This window comes from Anser brachyrhynchus, assembly GCF_964034855.1.
Source record: "Anser brachyrhynchus genome assembly, chromosome: 2".
NCBI lineage: Eukaryota > Metazoa > Chordata > Aves > Anseriformes > Anatidae > Anser > Anser brachyrhynchus.
Window position 1 is genome coordinate 84,907,351 of NC_137695.1, and position 16,901 is coordinate 84,924,251.

The 16,901-nt window shown below is 39.5% G+C and overlaps 1 protein-coding gene across 12 annotated transcripts in view; it reads left to right on the top strand.

The window, feature by feature from the left end:
* The window catches only part of CTNND2 (catenin delta 2), a 645,658-nt gene that overhangs the window by 390,298 nt on the left and 238,459 nt on the right, over positions 1-16,901 (top strand). For all 12 annotated transcript variants that reach the window (XM_080578781.1, XM_080578780.1, XM_080578782.1 and 9 more), the window contains one exon: positions 819-1,013. In XM_080578781.1, the coding sequence (XP_080434907.1) occupies positions 819-1,013 (195 nt within the window). The remainder of the gene's footprint in view (positions 1-818; positions 1,014-16,901) is intronic.

Below are 16,901 nucleotides of genomic sequence, written 5' to 3' on the forward strand. Positions count from 1 at the left end.
GTTCCTAAAGTGTCACTTGCATCGTTTTGCCAAAACTAATCACAGCTAGCAATATACAAGTCTCTTTTTTAACATCATGATAGGAAATACTATTTGTCAACTATTTCTAGTAGTTGAAAAAGAAAATATTTTAATGTAGTTCCAGCTGATCTTGTTATTAGAGGGAGGGGAAAAAAAGGCGTTGTATCCTTGCAATATTTTTTCCAGATGGCGTGTTGAGTTTATTCATCCTCAGAGAATTTAAGTTGTAGAGTCTTAGAAATACGACTTTTTTAAACAGTTGAGGACAGAATGCTGATAAGGCTCAACCGTTTTATTGTACTTCCAGTGAATCAGCAAAAAGATCAGCCTTCATACAACTACATCTGCTCATTAGCTTTTATTTCATTTGTAGATCTTGAGATACGGACATAAAGCTCGAAGCTAGTTCTGACTCTTTCTCTTCTCCCCCATTCCTGATTCTTCTGTGGTTGCCTTTGGACTGAAGCATTCATGGATTACGAACAGCTCCTCCTGCCCATATATCTGTGTAGGACTTTTAGCGGCCTTTCATGATCCCTCTCTCTCTCCAATATCCATAGTTCCCTTGAAAAAAATGAGGTTTTGGAGTAGATACAGGCAGCTGGATGATGCGACTAAAGCAACTGGAGCTGCTGCTGCCATTGTATGCTGTTTCTTTGTATGTTGAAAACTTTTTTTGGGGGAAAAGGGGGTGTTGTTTAATTGCTACCTTCAAGTAAAATTTTCATAAAGTCAGATTCTGCGTCTGCCACTTTTTTTCCCCTACCTCCTAAATGTCTCTTAAATGTCTCTTGCAGCTGGGTCTCGGGCATCTTACAGCAGCCAGCACAGCCACCTTGGCTCCGAGTTAAGGGCACTACAGTCTCCAGAACATCATATAGATCCTATTTACGAAGACAGAGTTTATCAGAAGCCCCCTATGAGGAGTCTCAGCCAGAGTCAGGGGGACCCTCTGCAACCAGCACACACAGGCACATATCGCACTAGTACAGGTAGGTGAATGTAACTTGCATGATTGTCTTTTTACGGGTTCTGTCTTACTCTTTAGTACTCTTTCTTCTCTTTCTGATGTGCTAAACAACACGCATTGTGTGCATGCCACTCAAACAAAATACTTTACACAGATGCAGCTATCAACAGAACCCTAAAGGCATGCACAAAATGTAGAAATGTTTAATGCTGTGCTATGTATACAGTAGGTTAAGCTAATCTAGGGAGGGAGCTTACTTACAAGGAGAGTGTTTTTATTAATCTTGTGTACTGTCTTCAAGAGAAATCTATTATCTCTGAAGAAATTGCTAGGATTTTTTTTTGCTTGCAAAGATATTTTGTGTATGTATTGTAAAGGGACTGTGAATTTCCTTACTCATGAAACTGAAGGATTGTTTATTTGGCTTTGAGATGAATAATATGTAAATGTTCTTCCTTTCTCCTACAAGGGTGCTCCTAGGTATAGGTATAGACACAAACTTGAACTATGTCACAGAGAAGAGCTGTTAGCATCACTCATTTTATCTGTAAATAGTAATGATTGTCCATGAAGTGCATTGGTGTACAAGTCCTGCTCACAGAATGTCCTCTCAACCAAGTGAAGTGCAGCTGTATGTTGGAACCCGTAAATAGATCACAAATCAACAGGGATATTTCTGGTATTTAATGCACAAAATAATTAGAGTATATAAATTCAACAGCCAAAATAGCCTAAAGCAGATGTGGAAAGAACTTGCCTTAGGAATTGCAAGTATTTCTGGTGTCTTATCTTTGCTGCATTGATCAAATAGGGAAGATTCTGTCCGTTCTCAAATTACTCTTGTTTTCATCAAGAGAAGGTTACATGTACTTTTTGGAGCAAGAGAGTTTGCTTTCTTATAAAACTTATTTTTCTTTTTAAAATCTTTTTTCCAAAGGAAGAGCTGGTAGTTTTGCATGGCTGAAATTTCTACTGCTTTATGAAAGTTTTGAGTGTTGAGCGTATAAGTGAAAATACTTAAAAATTCTGAGTGACTTCTTTTTTAGTTAAATACCTGTAACAACTTCATACTTTTTGAAGAATGCCACGTCCTTCCAGTGGAAGAAACTAACGTAGTATATGTTCTGCATAGTCATATTTGTATGTTTCTATGAGGAAAGTTGACTGTTCTTTGCATGACTGGGATAAGACATCTGTCTAAATCACTGAGCAGCAGAGGCAGTGATAGTGAGTGAAGCAATGTTTATACTGAGCTTTGATCCTGGCATTCCACATGTGGCCTTTTATTTCTTATACTAAGCAGTCTTTCCCAGTCATGCCCTGAAGAGGGTTTCTTGTTTTGCTTGCAAAAGCAAAGCAGAAGCCTGAAGTAGTAGTAGGCTGTCTTGTGGCTGTTATCTTCAGAACACCTGCCTATGTAAGGAAACCCTATGAACATAAATAACAAGTATAGGGAGTGCAACTGGCACACAGGACATTGTGGGTAATACGTGAAGATGGATTTTCAGAAGGAAAGAGGAAGGGCTGCACAAAGATGCTGATTTGGATAGCAGAAATGGGTCCTGTGAAGGTGAATTTTGTTTTGTTGTCTTTGGGATACAGACTTGAACATTACTCCAGGCTCGTTCTGACAGACCGCTCCATCAGTCCAGCTCTGCATTGAACTGATCCTCCCTCGCTTTTCCCCTCTGCCCCTATCATCAGGGCATCAAAGAAAGCTAGATACATGCCAAGCCATACAGTGTGTTGCTTGGTGTAGATGGATGCTGTCAGCCTTTTTGTGCAACCAGCCTGAAGAGCAGTCAATGCTCAGAGGGAATCTTGGACTCCTTCTCCTTGAGCTCTCAGTCTCCTTCTGCCTCTACCACAAGTGCCCATAGGAACATACTCCTTCTGCTTCATGCAGAAAAGAGAATGTAAACTTAGTTGAAAGACTTTGGATGAAGTCTGATTTTTTTTTCCTCTTCAGCTGACATTACACATCAGAAACAAATTATGCTAATTATACTTGGAAGCCATCTATTTATGCTTTTTTTTTTTTGAAAAGAGAGAGCTCCTACTGAATTTGAAGCTTTCACATTTCTGACTCAGAATGGAAATGCTTTTTCTTTCTTTTTTTTTATAAACAGACATCACCTCTCTGTTGTGAGCTCTGAAGTAGTTACTACATTCAGGAATGTTTACACAACTAAGGATAAAGCCTACTCAGTTTCTTATCCTCTAGGTGAAGCAACAATCAGTGAACAGAACTCTAACATTTCTCTATGGGGTATACTAAATTCACTTTATGCTATTTACTCACTGTATTTTTGTTCATGCATGTACTTTTGTATTTTTCATGTATTTCACTAATGAATGAAATGCATAACCAGAGTTCTGCAATAAAGGCTAAGTATTGCAGGAGGTACAAAATAATAGGACCTTGCAGAACATCGTCCTTTCCAGCATAACTTCAGATGGGGGCAGAATGACTTCTTCATCACTTTGAAGCTTAAATTATGACTGGGTGTATTCCTGTCATGCTGTCTCAGCTAAAAATAATCCTTCAAACTTAACAGCAGTAGCTGCATAGGCTTCTTTGGTTCATAGCTTTTACTAAACAGTCACTTCTGGTCTTCAAAGTGTAGCGCCTTCTCTCTTATAAAACGTAGCAGCCTGAACTTCTGCACTTAAACTAGCAATAAATGTGAACTTCTGCTTTCAAAATGTGAATCCACAAAAGATGTAATTGGAGGGACTACTCAGACACATGTAAATATCAAAATAATTTACTTACTGAATAGCAACTTATAACTTGTATTTGCAACTCAGCCTAATAACACTAATAATTTTTGTCCAGACAGGTGTGTCACTTATTTTCCTTACAAATCTAAAGACCTTGCTTTACTCATTTAAACCATGAGCTAACAAGAGTAGAGACAAGCTTATTTGATGGGATGTTTACATGAGCACCGCTGGAACTTGAAGAGTGCTATTATTAATAGATTGATTTCCTTACTGTCAGAGTGGGTCACAGAATAGGCATTCTTTTGCAAGTTTGCTTAGTTTGTCAAATTAGAAGTTAGGACTAGGGATTTAGTCTTATTTAACTCAATTATTGGCATTTAACTCATGTTAAACATGAAACAAGTCTAAGCTTGTAAAATCTTGCTGTCTTGCAAGTCTGGGATTTCTGTAGTTTCCTTGAAGAGAAAGCAATTTTCCTCAGGTTCTGGACTGTTGGTGTTGACCTACAGTACAGGAACATGGCTACAACAGCAGTAGTATTCATGAGATCAGTTGCCATCAACCTTTGGAAGCTGACAAAACTGTGTCTGCAACTTCATAGAGATACTTGCCTCTTTCATCAAGGGTCCAATGAAAACAAGCCCTCTACTGTAAAAGGATGTGATTTCTGGATAAAATTATTAAAAGCTTTGGAAGAGAGGGGTTCCCAGTATACTGCGAGGGATTGGTTGTAAACAGGGGGTCTGTGCTTACTCTGGACCTTCCACAACTTGGGCTTGGAGCTTTATCAGTTGAAAAAAGTGATTCTTGTTAAAAGCAAGACAGGCACTGGTGAGCTGTGGATATGTAGAACTAAAAACTTGCGGAGTGCTCATGCTCTAAAGAGTGTTTCTTGGTTTTTGAGGCTGTAAGTGAGTATCTTTGTCCTCAACCCCACTTAAGTGGGAAGAATGAACCAGCAATTACACTGGAGGAATGAACCTGTCCTCCTCAGCCCTGTGAAGGATATGCATCTCCCTGGTTCCCAGGAACCTCGACACCCTTGAAGAAAACTGAAGCATTGTCTCAGGGTGCGCAGACTCTCTGCCCCTGGTCCCTGAAGGTCACCGTGGGGAATGCCTGGTGGCACAGCTCTCATCATGGGAAATCCAGCAGCTTTGTATGGTCGTGCAGTCAGTTGATGTTAGAATTGAGTGCTGGGTGATCAGACCGGTACACGTACCTCTTGAAAAAGACAGGGTGTGTAAGGCATTTGGAGCACCATTCTGTGCTTTCCAGGGAGGTGGGAGGAAATTGTGGGAGGAGAGAGAGTAGGCTCTGTGGTTGAACAGGTGCAGCATAGCTGAAGTTAAAAAGGAGACGGCAAAACAAAACATCTGTTGCAAATGAAGTCAAACAGTGGAAGGATAAGCTGTCAAAATTCGCATTGCCTTTGAACAGTGGCTTGACACAGGACGTGAAGGATTTACCGCGTGTGGTTTATCTGTCAGGGAACACGTGTGCGGCAGGGACACTCCTGCAGCACTTCTTGCTGCTGCTTCTGAAGCTGCCTGACATCCATCCCTGTGTGCTCAGGCAGCTGCTAGGCTGCCCTACAGCTTCTCCTCTGGCCTCTTCTCCTTCAGATCAGGTCTCCCCGAGCTTGTTCAAGTCGGATCTCAGTGCCTCCACCAGCCTGAAGCTGTCTTTTGTTAAAAGCTGTGGTGCCACAAGCTGTGCTGCCTCCTGGGTGCCGTGGTGGAGGATGCTGATCAAAGAGAAGAGGCTTGTGGAATTTGTGATAGCAAGTGCAAAACAGAAACAGGGCTCCTTGTCAGCTGGGTTTCTGTGCAGAGGGAGGCTGCAGTCAGGAGAGCACTGTGGTGTTGATGTGGCGAGTTGGAGGGGGTGCTTTTCGGAGGGAAGAGTTATCTGTGGTAGGCTGGTCCTGTGTCTGCCGAGAGCGTGTCACACTTCAGCAGCGGTGACTGGGCAAGATGTGCTTATTGCAGGAGCTTTCAGGGGTTTGTTTGCTTTCAGTGGTCAGCACATAAGGGGCACATGCAGCACAGAGCCGCTTTCCTACCTAACGTTATCTTTTGTCCGTAGAACTATTGCTTTAGTGGGGTAGGGGCAGTGTTTGCTCTTGGAGTCCAGTCTTCTCCTCTGGTGACCTGGGGACCTTCCTGAGTGAAGTGGGGCACAGACACGTGCCGGGGATCAGACATGCTGCTGGAGGGACAGCAAGAGGATCCATGCTGGTGCCTGCTGCTTCATACCTGGCTTTTGCTGTCCTGGAGGTCAGGCAGTAGCTGAGGGAAGGATTTACAAGCACGATTGGTGTTCCCTTTCTTGTCACTGAGCTGGTGGCTTTCTTGCAGCATGGCTGGGCTCTTTTTCCTTTCTCCCTCCGTGTTCCATCTTACGAAGTATCTGTGGCGAAGATCAGGTCTATTCAGGACCCAAAGGAAAGGCAGGAGAGGGAGAAGCAAAACCCCTTTTTTGCTGCCCTAGACAGGAACAGGCTTTCCAAAACTGATTGTACTGTCTGTTTTTGTGAGAGTACAGCTCATTTTGTTGCTTGTGAGTGTTCAAATGGCCCAGAGCTCCTCTCCTTATTTGAGTTGTGCAAGCAGAGCGAGGCCATACATCCCCCACTCTTCGGTGTCTGATTGCCTCCCAGGTGCATGGCTCCCACCCACCTCCTGCTCTTGCTGCGGGGTCCATGTGCCATTTGCCTCAAGCCCTTGGAGTTTGTCTTCCTGTACAAAATGTTGCTGCAGTACCGATCCATCAGACTTTTTAAAATACCACTTGCTGTATGTTTCTTTTACATTTTTTTTTTAATGCTGGTATAGCTTAGGCTTTCTGCAATTCCCAAAATTTAGCTGTTTTCTCTTAGCTCCTTTATCCCTTTCAGAAGGAGCACAGTTCTACAAAGGATGTACCACTTGGCCTAAATTATATCAATTTCACAAGACTGTAAATATTTATCTTCGTATGTAATAAAGTATAGGATATATTTGATATTTTTAGCAATCAGCATTATTTCAAGGTGAAAATTCTTTCTAAAATTGCAAAGCAATTTTCTATTATTTGGAAAATTGTCCATGTGAAGAAAGTTGATGTCTGTATCCTGTAAAACAATGATTTACTCATCTTTTAAGAACAATTAAGCCTACTTTATAGTAATCTTGTGGCATCACAAAGTGATAGCAATTTTTACGTTGTCATAGATAAACTGTCCTTTAATCGTTTTAACCATAAACTTCTAAAGTTTTTTTTATTGCTTGTGAAATAGATTATACCAGTATTAAGATGATATCTAAAACAAATATAAGAATGTTGCTTAAACTTTGCTTTGTCTTTTTGCTGTGTCTTTTTGATAGCAATTTACAATACCTTATAGCAATCAGCCCTTTGGAAAATTGTTGGTTTTAGCCATTTAAAATCACTGAAGTCATATAGTATTTAAATGTGCTGAAAAAAGATCTGGGAAACTAGCACAGAATTCTAATGTTGAAATGGGACTATATAAAAACGATGTTTTGGGAATCCAGTTTTATTGTTGTGATGAATTCCATGTAGTGGGCTTGGTTCACAGAAAGTATTTCTACAGCTGCAAGGTCAGCACGTGTAGCATCAGTTCTGGGAATCGAACCTGGGACTTCAGCCTTCCACATCACCAGCGACAGGCTTCAGAGAGCCATTGATACCCCAGCCATCCCACAGCTATCTCATTCTTTTCCAGTTTGTGTTAGTATTGCTTCTCGTCGTGGAACTGGAATTTAGATAACTAGTTGTATGACTCAATTCCATGGACTTCAGACTTGATGAGTAAAATGAATTTTTAGAGAATTAATAGGGAAATGATGTATTTTTTCTCTTACATGCAGTTAAGTGTCTTTAAAGTGTTACAATGAGCATCATGTTACATTGGTATAGTTTCACTTTGCTTGCAGAATAACATCTAGCTATTAACGAGAAGCTACCTGTTGCATGCTAGTTCCTGTACTACAAATATTTAATCTGGAAGTAGCAAGATAACTTTAGTTTCAAACACATTTTTCTTTATTTGGGGTTTAAAGTTGTCACTTTAGCCAAAAAGGAGCAGTGACATCAAAACCAGTTTTTACCCCATTTGCATTAAACCTTTTGTCTGTTATACTGCTTCTCAAATCTTTATTTTTTTTTCACTCCTAAAGTACAATAGTTATGTTATAAATAGCAAACATCACTTACTTCTGCTTAAATTGTGTTTTTGTGTGTTTTTTTTTTTTTTTCCTGGCTGTGGGGCAGGTTTGTTTGTTTGGTTTGGTTTGTCTTTTGTTTTGTCACAAGTTGATGTGATATTCAGTGGCATACTGTGATGCCACAGCTGCAGATTAATTGAGAATCATGCTGGTAAATCACACGTCATGGAGATCTGGCTATAGGACATGATGTTTTCAGGGAAATTAAAAAAGAAAAATTACTCCTACCACTGCATCTCTATTAGTTTGGTAATGTTGTGATAATAGACCTGCATTCCTAACTGACATCCACTTGATGACATTGGTTTGGGGGAGAGAATTATAGGAAACAGGTGGAGAACAAATCTTCAGTACAAAGTAAATTGAGCGCAGAACACCACAGTGATCTGCATAGAGAAATAACAAATCCCTTCAAAGCAATGGGAAGGCATAATCCCATTTCATTTGATAGATCCTGGTTGTCTGGTGTAGCCTGATCTGTGATTATGTTCTTGTATGTTTGTTCTAAGGCTTCTCTTCTTCCAGGTACGCTGTATGGTATCTTGTCTGAGAAAGGATTGTGTTTTTTTTTCATTCCTATTTACAATTTGGAAGGACAATAATGAAAGACATTGCTTTGAATTTCAGTGGTCCCTGTAAAGCTGTGGACAAGAGCGGTGGGAGAGGGAGCAAAGTGACAGGAGATGAAAACTCTGCAGATCCACCTTTGTAATCTGTTAGCAATATCCCCCTTAGAGTGGAGAAACTTTCCTCTAAATAAGGTTCTTTAAAGTATGAAGCCCGTGGTTAAGTTCCATGGAGGAATATCATACCTATCTGAAGGTAGCCCAGATTTCACTGTTGCTCAGAATAGAAACTTGTCAAAATTGTTAGCATTCACAGCCTCCTTCCTCTGTCTCATAAACAGAGTACCTCCAGAGGTTTGTGGTATGCCCTACATATTTTCTAATTTTTCTGTGCTCTTTTTTTCGATAGTGGGATGACTCAAAGTATGTCTAATGCATCTTAGACGTCCCTTAACTTTTGCCACCCATCGAGGTAGAAGTATGATTATAAATTTTTGGCCATGCTTTTGAGTCTCAGGGAAGTACATACCCTGTAAATCTCATCTGCCTCTATGGAGAAAATACAGTGACTACTCTCTGTCAGAAACTGTGTATTAATCAACTCTTTACTCTATAGCTGCAGTTTCACGTAGGTTAAAGCCTGGTCACTCTAGACTTCAGTGATACAGGACTATATCTATTATCTTTTATTTACTTCATTGTTGTACAGGAGTAGAAGGCTGTCCTTTATGAAATAAGAAATGATTCAAACACATTTCATAAATCTCCTTGTAAATACTTGCTGAATGAAAACACAATGCTGTGCCTGAGGTAGCTACCCAGTAATGTCTTCAAGAGGGCTAATGCTTTTGTTAAAGCATCATTCCTTCTGCAGCATTGTATTTAAAGCCACTCTTAAAAATCACCAGCCCATTATAATTTTTAACTAAAGCTGTATTTTTATTATTATTTTTTAAGAGTACCTACTTTTATAGGTAATCTCTTCCTCTCATCATCATTTCAGCATTGTGCATGTAGGGCTGGACTTTTTACAAGTAGATAAAGGATTCAAAGATAGTTTTCACTCTAATGGGTCCATCAACTTTCGAACTATCATTTGCAGAACTTAGGTTAGTATTTTTAAGATATACAGATGTGTGGTCTGACACTGGAATACAACTATGACTAATTTATTAATAAAATAACTCTATATTCCTAAGTCAAAAACGTTAATTAAAATAGCTGAAGTTCATTACTCTGTCCTAAAGAATAACAACTAATAACCATTTTATAACTTGGGATTATAGCGTACTTATTAGGAAGATGTCAAAATCTGAAGGAGAAGACAGGTTTCCGCAACATGTGGAAATTTTTAATCTGTTGATGTGTTACTGTCTTTTTTTTAACATTTTGTGATAACAATTGTGACTTTGGTCCGTGCCTTTGTTTTATGCTGGCTGGCTGGAAAAGAAACTTGTAACAGATTTCAAGAGAAGGTGAATTTGGAGTAGAAGCAGAAATTTAGTTGCTTGTCGACACTTAGTAGCATTGGTTGTCTTTTTTGCTTTGATCGGGTTTTATAATGGTTATGGTCGTTATATTCCATGCGCACAAGGTGAAAGAAACCATGTTGTACTACAGAGGGCTAAAGTGATGGATATGTCTTCTGTTGTGCCATTGCTCAGGGTTGAATTTTATCTCCAGTGAGAAAATGGGCGTGATGAATTTTAATATCTTCAAGTCTGAAAAGGCAATTGCTTTCAAGGGCATCAGCAGTTGATACTTTCTCTTTTTAAATGCTCATGTAACAAATGAATTAAACTGCATATTCTCCCCAAATTGAGGGGGTGCAATTCAGAGAGATGAGAAGCGATCTGAGAAAAGATCTTGGCGGAATACCTTTAGCAGCCAAAGTTGGCATCTGATTATCATGTTTATGTGGACGCACCATTTTTTTTTTTTGTGCAGAGAAGCATGTTGAAGCATGCTAGAAATCTGAGAGTCTGAGAATGCAAGCTGCATAAGTTAGTGGAGATTAAAATCTGTCAGTCTTAAAATTCAGTCAGTTTCTGAAGGTGGAAAGGAATTTTTATATTTTTTTATATTGAAAACTTGAGAAGGTCATGGCTTCAGCCTTTCTTGATTGTAAAAGGAAAAAAAAAAAAGGGGTTTTAATCTGCATAAAATCTTGGTGTCCCCTCAGAAATCTACATGGATCTCAAAATGATACTTTAGCAATACACGCTTTTGAGATACAGATTGTATTATTGTGATGGGCATCCCATAACTTTGGAACCTGATGGTGAAAGATGATTGAAGGGAAGGATACATATTTTGCAAAAGTTGTGGGTGTGGGGGCGTGAGGTGAGGCACAGCAGTGAAGCCTTGTAACAGACCTGTCTGAGAAGGAGGCTGCATTCAAGTTTTGACTTCATCAGGTTTCAATGAAGCCTTTAAAACATTGTTGCAAATAAAGTTTCATTATAACTCTTTCATTTTAGGCCCTGTATTTACTAAACTGAAATACAGATCACTAAGATACAAATTCTGTTAGTAATGTTGTTGCCTGAAGTATTTTTGTGCCTATTTCTTTTTTTCTTTTTTTTTTGTTTAGAGGTACAAATATTCTTTCAGATGTCTTTATTCATAAGGTATGTATTCATTGCCATTGCAAACCCTAATGGAAATGGGTGACTTCAGATTGATGCTTGCTGGTCACATACTTGAAGCCTTAAATAAAATGATTCCTAGTAAAGAAATGCCAAGTCTAAATTGGTGATCAAGAAAATTATTCCATATGCTAAGGGTAAAGCAATATCAGTGTGCATCTTCCCCCGGTAGAAGGGGGAAGATTAGAAGGGGGAAAAAATAAATTTGTATTTCAAAAGAAAAGTAAGCACAAAAGGGAAACTAAGACACAGTGTGAGAATGTTCAAACTGAAGTGGAACAGTATAGACAAAAGAAGCCTTCAAAGTGACCAGACACCAGTTGTTCTGTAAACAGAGGAGTAGCTCAGAAACAGAGAGCACGGTATTTTTTTCTGTAATACAGGAAGAATCAGTGGGGAGCATCAGTTTCTAAGCAAAGGAACTTTGAGCCTTGTAACAGTTAATGTCAGGTCTAAAAAGGCTTTGAGAAAATTAAAATGAAAGGATACATCAGTGCAGTATCAGAAACAGTGTAGCCAGCAGGACCAGGGAGGTGATCATCCCCCTGTACTCAGCTCTGGTGAGGCCGCACCTCGAGTGCTGTGTTCAGCTTTGGGCCCCTCGGTACGAGAAGGACATCAAGGCCCTGGAGCATGTCCAGAGAAGGGCAACGAAGCTGGTGAAGGGCCTGGAACACAAGTCCTATGAGGAGCAGCTGAGGGAGCTGGGGTTTAGTCTGGAGAAGAGGAGGCTCAGGGGAGACCTTATTGCTCTCTACAACTACCTCGAAGGAGGTTGTAACGGCGTGGGGATTGGTCTCTTCTCCCAGGCAATACAACAAGAGGAAATTGCCTCGTATTGTACCAGGGGAGGTTAAGGTTGGATATTAGGAAACATTTCTTCACTGGAAAGGTTGTGAGGCATTGGAATGGGTTGCCCAGGGAAGCGGTTGAGTCACCATCCCTGGAGGCCTTCAAAAGACATGCAGGTGTGGTGCTCAGGGACGTGGTTTAGTGGTAGGCTTGGCAGTGCTAGGTTAAAGGTTGAACCAGATGATCTTAGAGGTCTTTTCCAACCTAAATGATTCTAGTAGCAACTTCAGTTCTTCAGTCTTCAATGATTATAGATTTTTTTGCATTGAAACAGAATTTATTAAATATGACCATATGCAGAGCACAAGTGCATTCCTTGTTTCCTTCACTGAAACCACGTACCTTGGTTTCAAGGGCGTAAGGAGTTGTTGTCCAACAAAACAGTGGCATGTAAATACAGCGATGATCAGGAGATGATTTTAAGATTGTGAAATAATCAAAATAGCAAATAGGTATGAAGTCATCGCTGGGGCATGCAATCACATTGAGTAGGTTTATGATCTTTATTAGGCTTAGTAGTTGGCAGCTGCCAGGAATGGTTCTTTTAACTAATTTAGAGATGTACAGAATATTTCCGGAAGTACTAATCGTGTAGTGGCTAAATAACTACCTTGGATTTTGAAGGTGGGATAGGAAACTATGAACAACCTAAGTCTCCTGTGATATCATCTGGAGGAGGCGTGCACATTACTTTGATAAAAAGTCTTTCTTCTTACCATGTCATTGGAAATATCTAATTAAAAAATAATCTGAATAGGTGCTTTGAACAGCACCTGCACACATTAATTACAAGTAGATGTAACAGGTATATCCAGTACCTATGGGAATTTTAACATGTTCGTGGGTACTTTTTGCAAAGTACCATTCTGTCCAGTTTCTGCTTCTTTGCTTTACTTTTATTTTCCCTGTATTACATGTTAAGTTCCCCTAAAAGGAAATACCTGGTACAGCAAAGAGTGTAGCTGTTTGCTGTGCCCTGGCTGTTGAAGGCACTGAGCTGAGCGTGTTGGAGCTGACTGGAGAGAAGGACGTTGTTATCTCCCCTGAGATACACAGCGTATGAGCATCTGGAGATGGTGGAGCCAGCAGAAAGAATTAGGGAATGTGAGTAGCTGAGTCTAGAAACTGCTGAGAGAGGGACAGAAGGTCGAGGTGATAGAGGGAAAGACGCTTTTGCAGTTGGTTCTGTGGAGTTCGATGCAATCCTGGAAGTCCTAAACGGATGATGTGCTAAGAGGAGATGGAGGAAAGAGACTGTCCTGTGAGGATGCAAGGGGAAAACTTAATTAGAGATCCTTATTATTTCTGTTCTGGCTGAGAATAAATATGGAATTTGGAAACTGGAATTTTGATTGCAGGATCAGCAACTAAAGAGGACAACACAGAGAAGAGAGGGATAAGATGATGGAAAACGAAAGATGAAAGTTGGAATAATTTGGACTGTCTTTCCTGATTAGAATTAATCAGGAAACTGTTACAAATTTCCCAAGCTACAGAGCACCGCTGTGCTGTTGATATTTGTATAAGGTCCTGAGTATTTTAAATCTAAATTGAAGCTTTATATCCTGAAATCCTTTAGTGCTTTTTTGGTCTTTTCTCATGTTTAAAGTATGAAATTCCTTGTGCAGTTATACTTCTCACAGAGGATATGATTGTGCTTTCATAAAATCTTAATTATTTTAGAGGGTCTTACTAGTATCAACTATAGTATTGTGTTTTTTTTCCTCTTCCTCCCAACTGTATATATTTCTAAAATCCTAAGCTTCCCATGTGGAAAAGTGATTCTTTGTTTTAACTGCTAAGCAAATTTAGCGTATTCGTAATGCCATACATATTGAACAGTGTTAAACTTGACTACTTGGGATTGCTGATTTGCTCCTGGTTTGCTTTGGATATTATTATTTTTATTAAAATATGTGTCGAGGAAGGGACACAGAAAAACATAGTTAACATTTAGAGATAAGAAGTGTTTGTATCCCTCAAAGCTGATGAATTCTGTTTCCTAATTTATAGAGAATACGCTGTTATTTTTACAGTGTATCAGATGGGAAAAGTACCTGCTTTATAAATCTTTCTGTACATTTGCTACCAACAGAAGGCACTGCAATTATATCATTTTTGAACTCATAGAGGGAAGATGGACATACCTTGCACCAAAGGATGTCTTACTGGGGTCCAACTTTTTGAAAAAATTCAGTTTTCACACAACAGTAAGAATCAACTGCAGGTGCAAATTAGTTCCTAAATAAATAAATTCTGAATTGAAGAATTCAAAACCTTTATAAAAGGCACAAGGAGAAGGTGAACACGTGAGCTGAGCACAGAGTACAGAGAAGAAAGTTTTTTTTTACAAGGTGTTATTTATATGTCAAACAGTAGTATCAGCCAAGTAATCTTCAGCAAGAAGGTGTAGTAAGATAAATCTCATAAACGAGTTTATCCTTTTTGAAGGTCTGATCCTATATATGCTAACGAAATTTCCTCTGACTTAGGAATTCTGAACTTCTTAGCAGTTCTTACATGTGTTTGGTCTCCCTAAGATGCTTAGGTGTGGTGCAATACCCTCCCTGTCTAAATCAGCATATTCTTGATTTTCGGTTTTCCTTGCTTTCCTGAGATGTTATAGATTTGAAAATAACATACATAATCTAAAAGTGAATTTCTGAGTTAAGTATCTCATTAAGAGCCTATGAGTGCATTTAGAGAGGCACCTAATTTTTCAGTGTTAATATAATATAAAACTTGTGTGTTTTTATACTAAGCAAAAGCTGCAGGAAATGATACAGGCTGGCTCCTCTACGTGCTGTTTCTGCAGTTAAGAGAACTGTAACATATCAAGTTGTTTGAGGATTTTCACTGTAGTTAACAAGGGCTCTTTATTTATTGTCTTGGGTGAAAATTCATAAGAACGTATTAAATATTTGTATGGTATCCTCCGTTCTCTGGGGTTATGATTTTCGGTACTGCAGTAGTGAAGGCTTGAGACGATATGGTACTTCTAAGGCATGAATGACTTGCCAAGCTAAAACAAAATCTTAAAAGCAGTCTTTAGGTGACAAATTGAAATCTCTTTGAGACTGTAGCTCTGGGTTTTTGCACAGTTTGAAATGTTCACTTTGGAACTTCTTGGTGAAACTCCTTTTGTAACCCAAAATTCAAATTCTCTTCAAGCATTGTTCCTGTATTGAACTGAAGCTTAAAATAGCATGAATGCATAGGGTTTTACTGGCCTGCTTCTGAACATGTTGTTTATTGTATCCAGCGTCTGCTAACTGCGATGCAGAGTGGATGCTCTGGCCTTACTCCGTGCCAGCTAGACTCAGGTTTGTAGCATGAAGTCCCCATCCCTGCATGGAGGGGGCTGCTGGCAGGAGCTGTGCTCTGCAGCTGGGTCTCAGGAACTGCTGGACAAGTTGCATGAGAGTTTCTGAGACTTTATCTGACATTTAGCCACAGAATTTCCATGGAAGTTTTTAGAAAGTGTTATTGCAGCCTTTAGAAAGGCTGCAATAACTATTAAAAATGATGTGTGGTGACTTAGGAAGAAGAAATAAGCAAGATGAAATAAGGTTTTGAGATACTTTGTTTCTTTTTTTTTTTTTTTTTTTTAATCCTGATCTCAGTTTTGAGACTGTTGAAGACTGAAGACTTCTCTTTAAAGAGAAGTTTGGGATTGAAGGTGTCCACAAAAGTAGTCCTACCTCTTCACAGTCTGGTCACCACTTCTGGTTTTACCTTCAGAGGTATGCAGAGGCAGAATAGACCCAGGGCAACAGCATGGTTTGGCCATGTACCTGCTTTGGCCAGACCAGGTCCCAGAAAGGCTGGGCTGGTGGCTGGCACGTGTCTCTTTGGACAGCACTTCTGCTACACCTCCTCTCTTCCCTCTCTTCCCTTGCTGGGGTGAAGCCCTGGTCCTTGCCCAAGTAGCATTGCCTCTGGCCGGTGGCGAGCCAGGCCTGGTCCAGGTGTAGCTGTGTGGTTACGGCTGTATCTGACTTTGGTTTAGGATGAGAGAAGTCAAATGCAAAAGTTAGAGGAACGGGTAAGTGCTTTCAATTTAAAAATATGTTAATAGGTTGCACGATCGTCTGCAGACATAGCTGGTATGTGAATGCTCTCCAGTCCGCTGTATGTGCCTGCGGATTACCCTGTGCTCACTGAAGATTAAATGTCTCTGGGTGATGCAAATGGACTTTACTTTTCTTTTTTGAAAGACATAATAGCTATGATTTTGATGTTTATATGCCCTAAATCCAAGGAAATTCTCAATAAATGCAGTCTTTGTCATAGACTGAAGAGCCACACTTTGATGAATAAATATGGCTGCTAAAAGAATTTACTTAAGCAACAGTAATTGCTTGGTAGATGCCTTTCTTCGGTTTTACTTGAAACTGTTCATGTAAAAATGTCTATTAAAACTGAACTCTTTACAGTCCATGACTCTAATCTAGTTAAATGTAGAAGCTATTCTTAAGTGAGTGTTTTTTTTCTTTTCCAAATTGATCTAACCTTGACCAAACAAGCTGATATGTGGACGCGCAGCTAAATCATAGATTTGTTTCATTTTCATATTCTAACTCTGGTAGTTCTGTGTTCATTGTGAAGAAATTCAAAAGAAAGTAAGTCTGTTAGGAAGATAATTAGAGAAATGAATCAGAGTGACTCAAAAAGCACGTAGGTGTTAGGGTGACAGCTAGTTTTGGTTCATATAAATACCTATTTTGATAAACAGACAAACGAGAAAATAGAAAAGTTTTTAAAGAAATTAAAAACAAACACAATTTCCATTGAACTGCCTTGCGAAAGAAAGGAAGGGAAATAGGCTGGAATATGTCAAAAAGCAATCTCCATTACAATGAGTTCTTGTTTTCAGCGTTGTTAG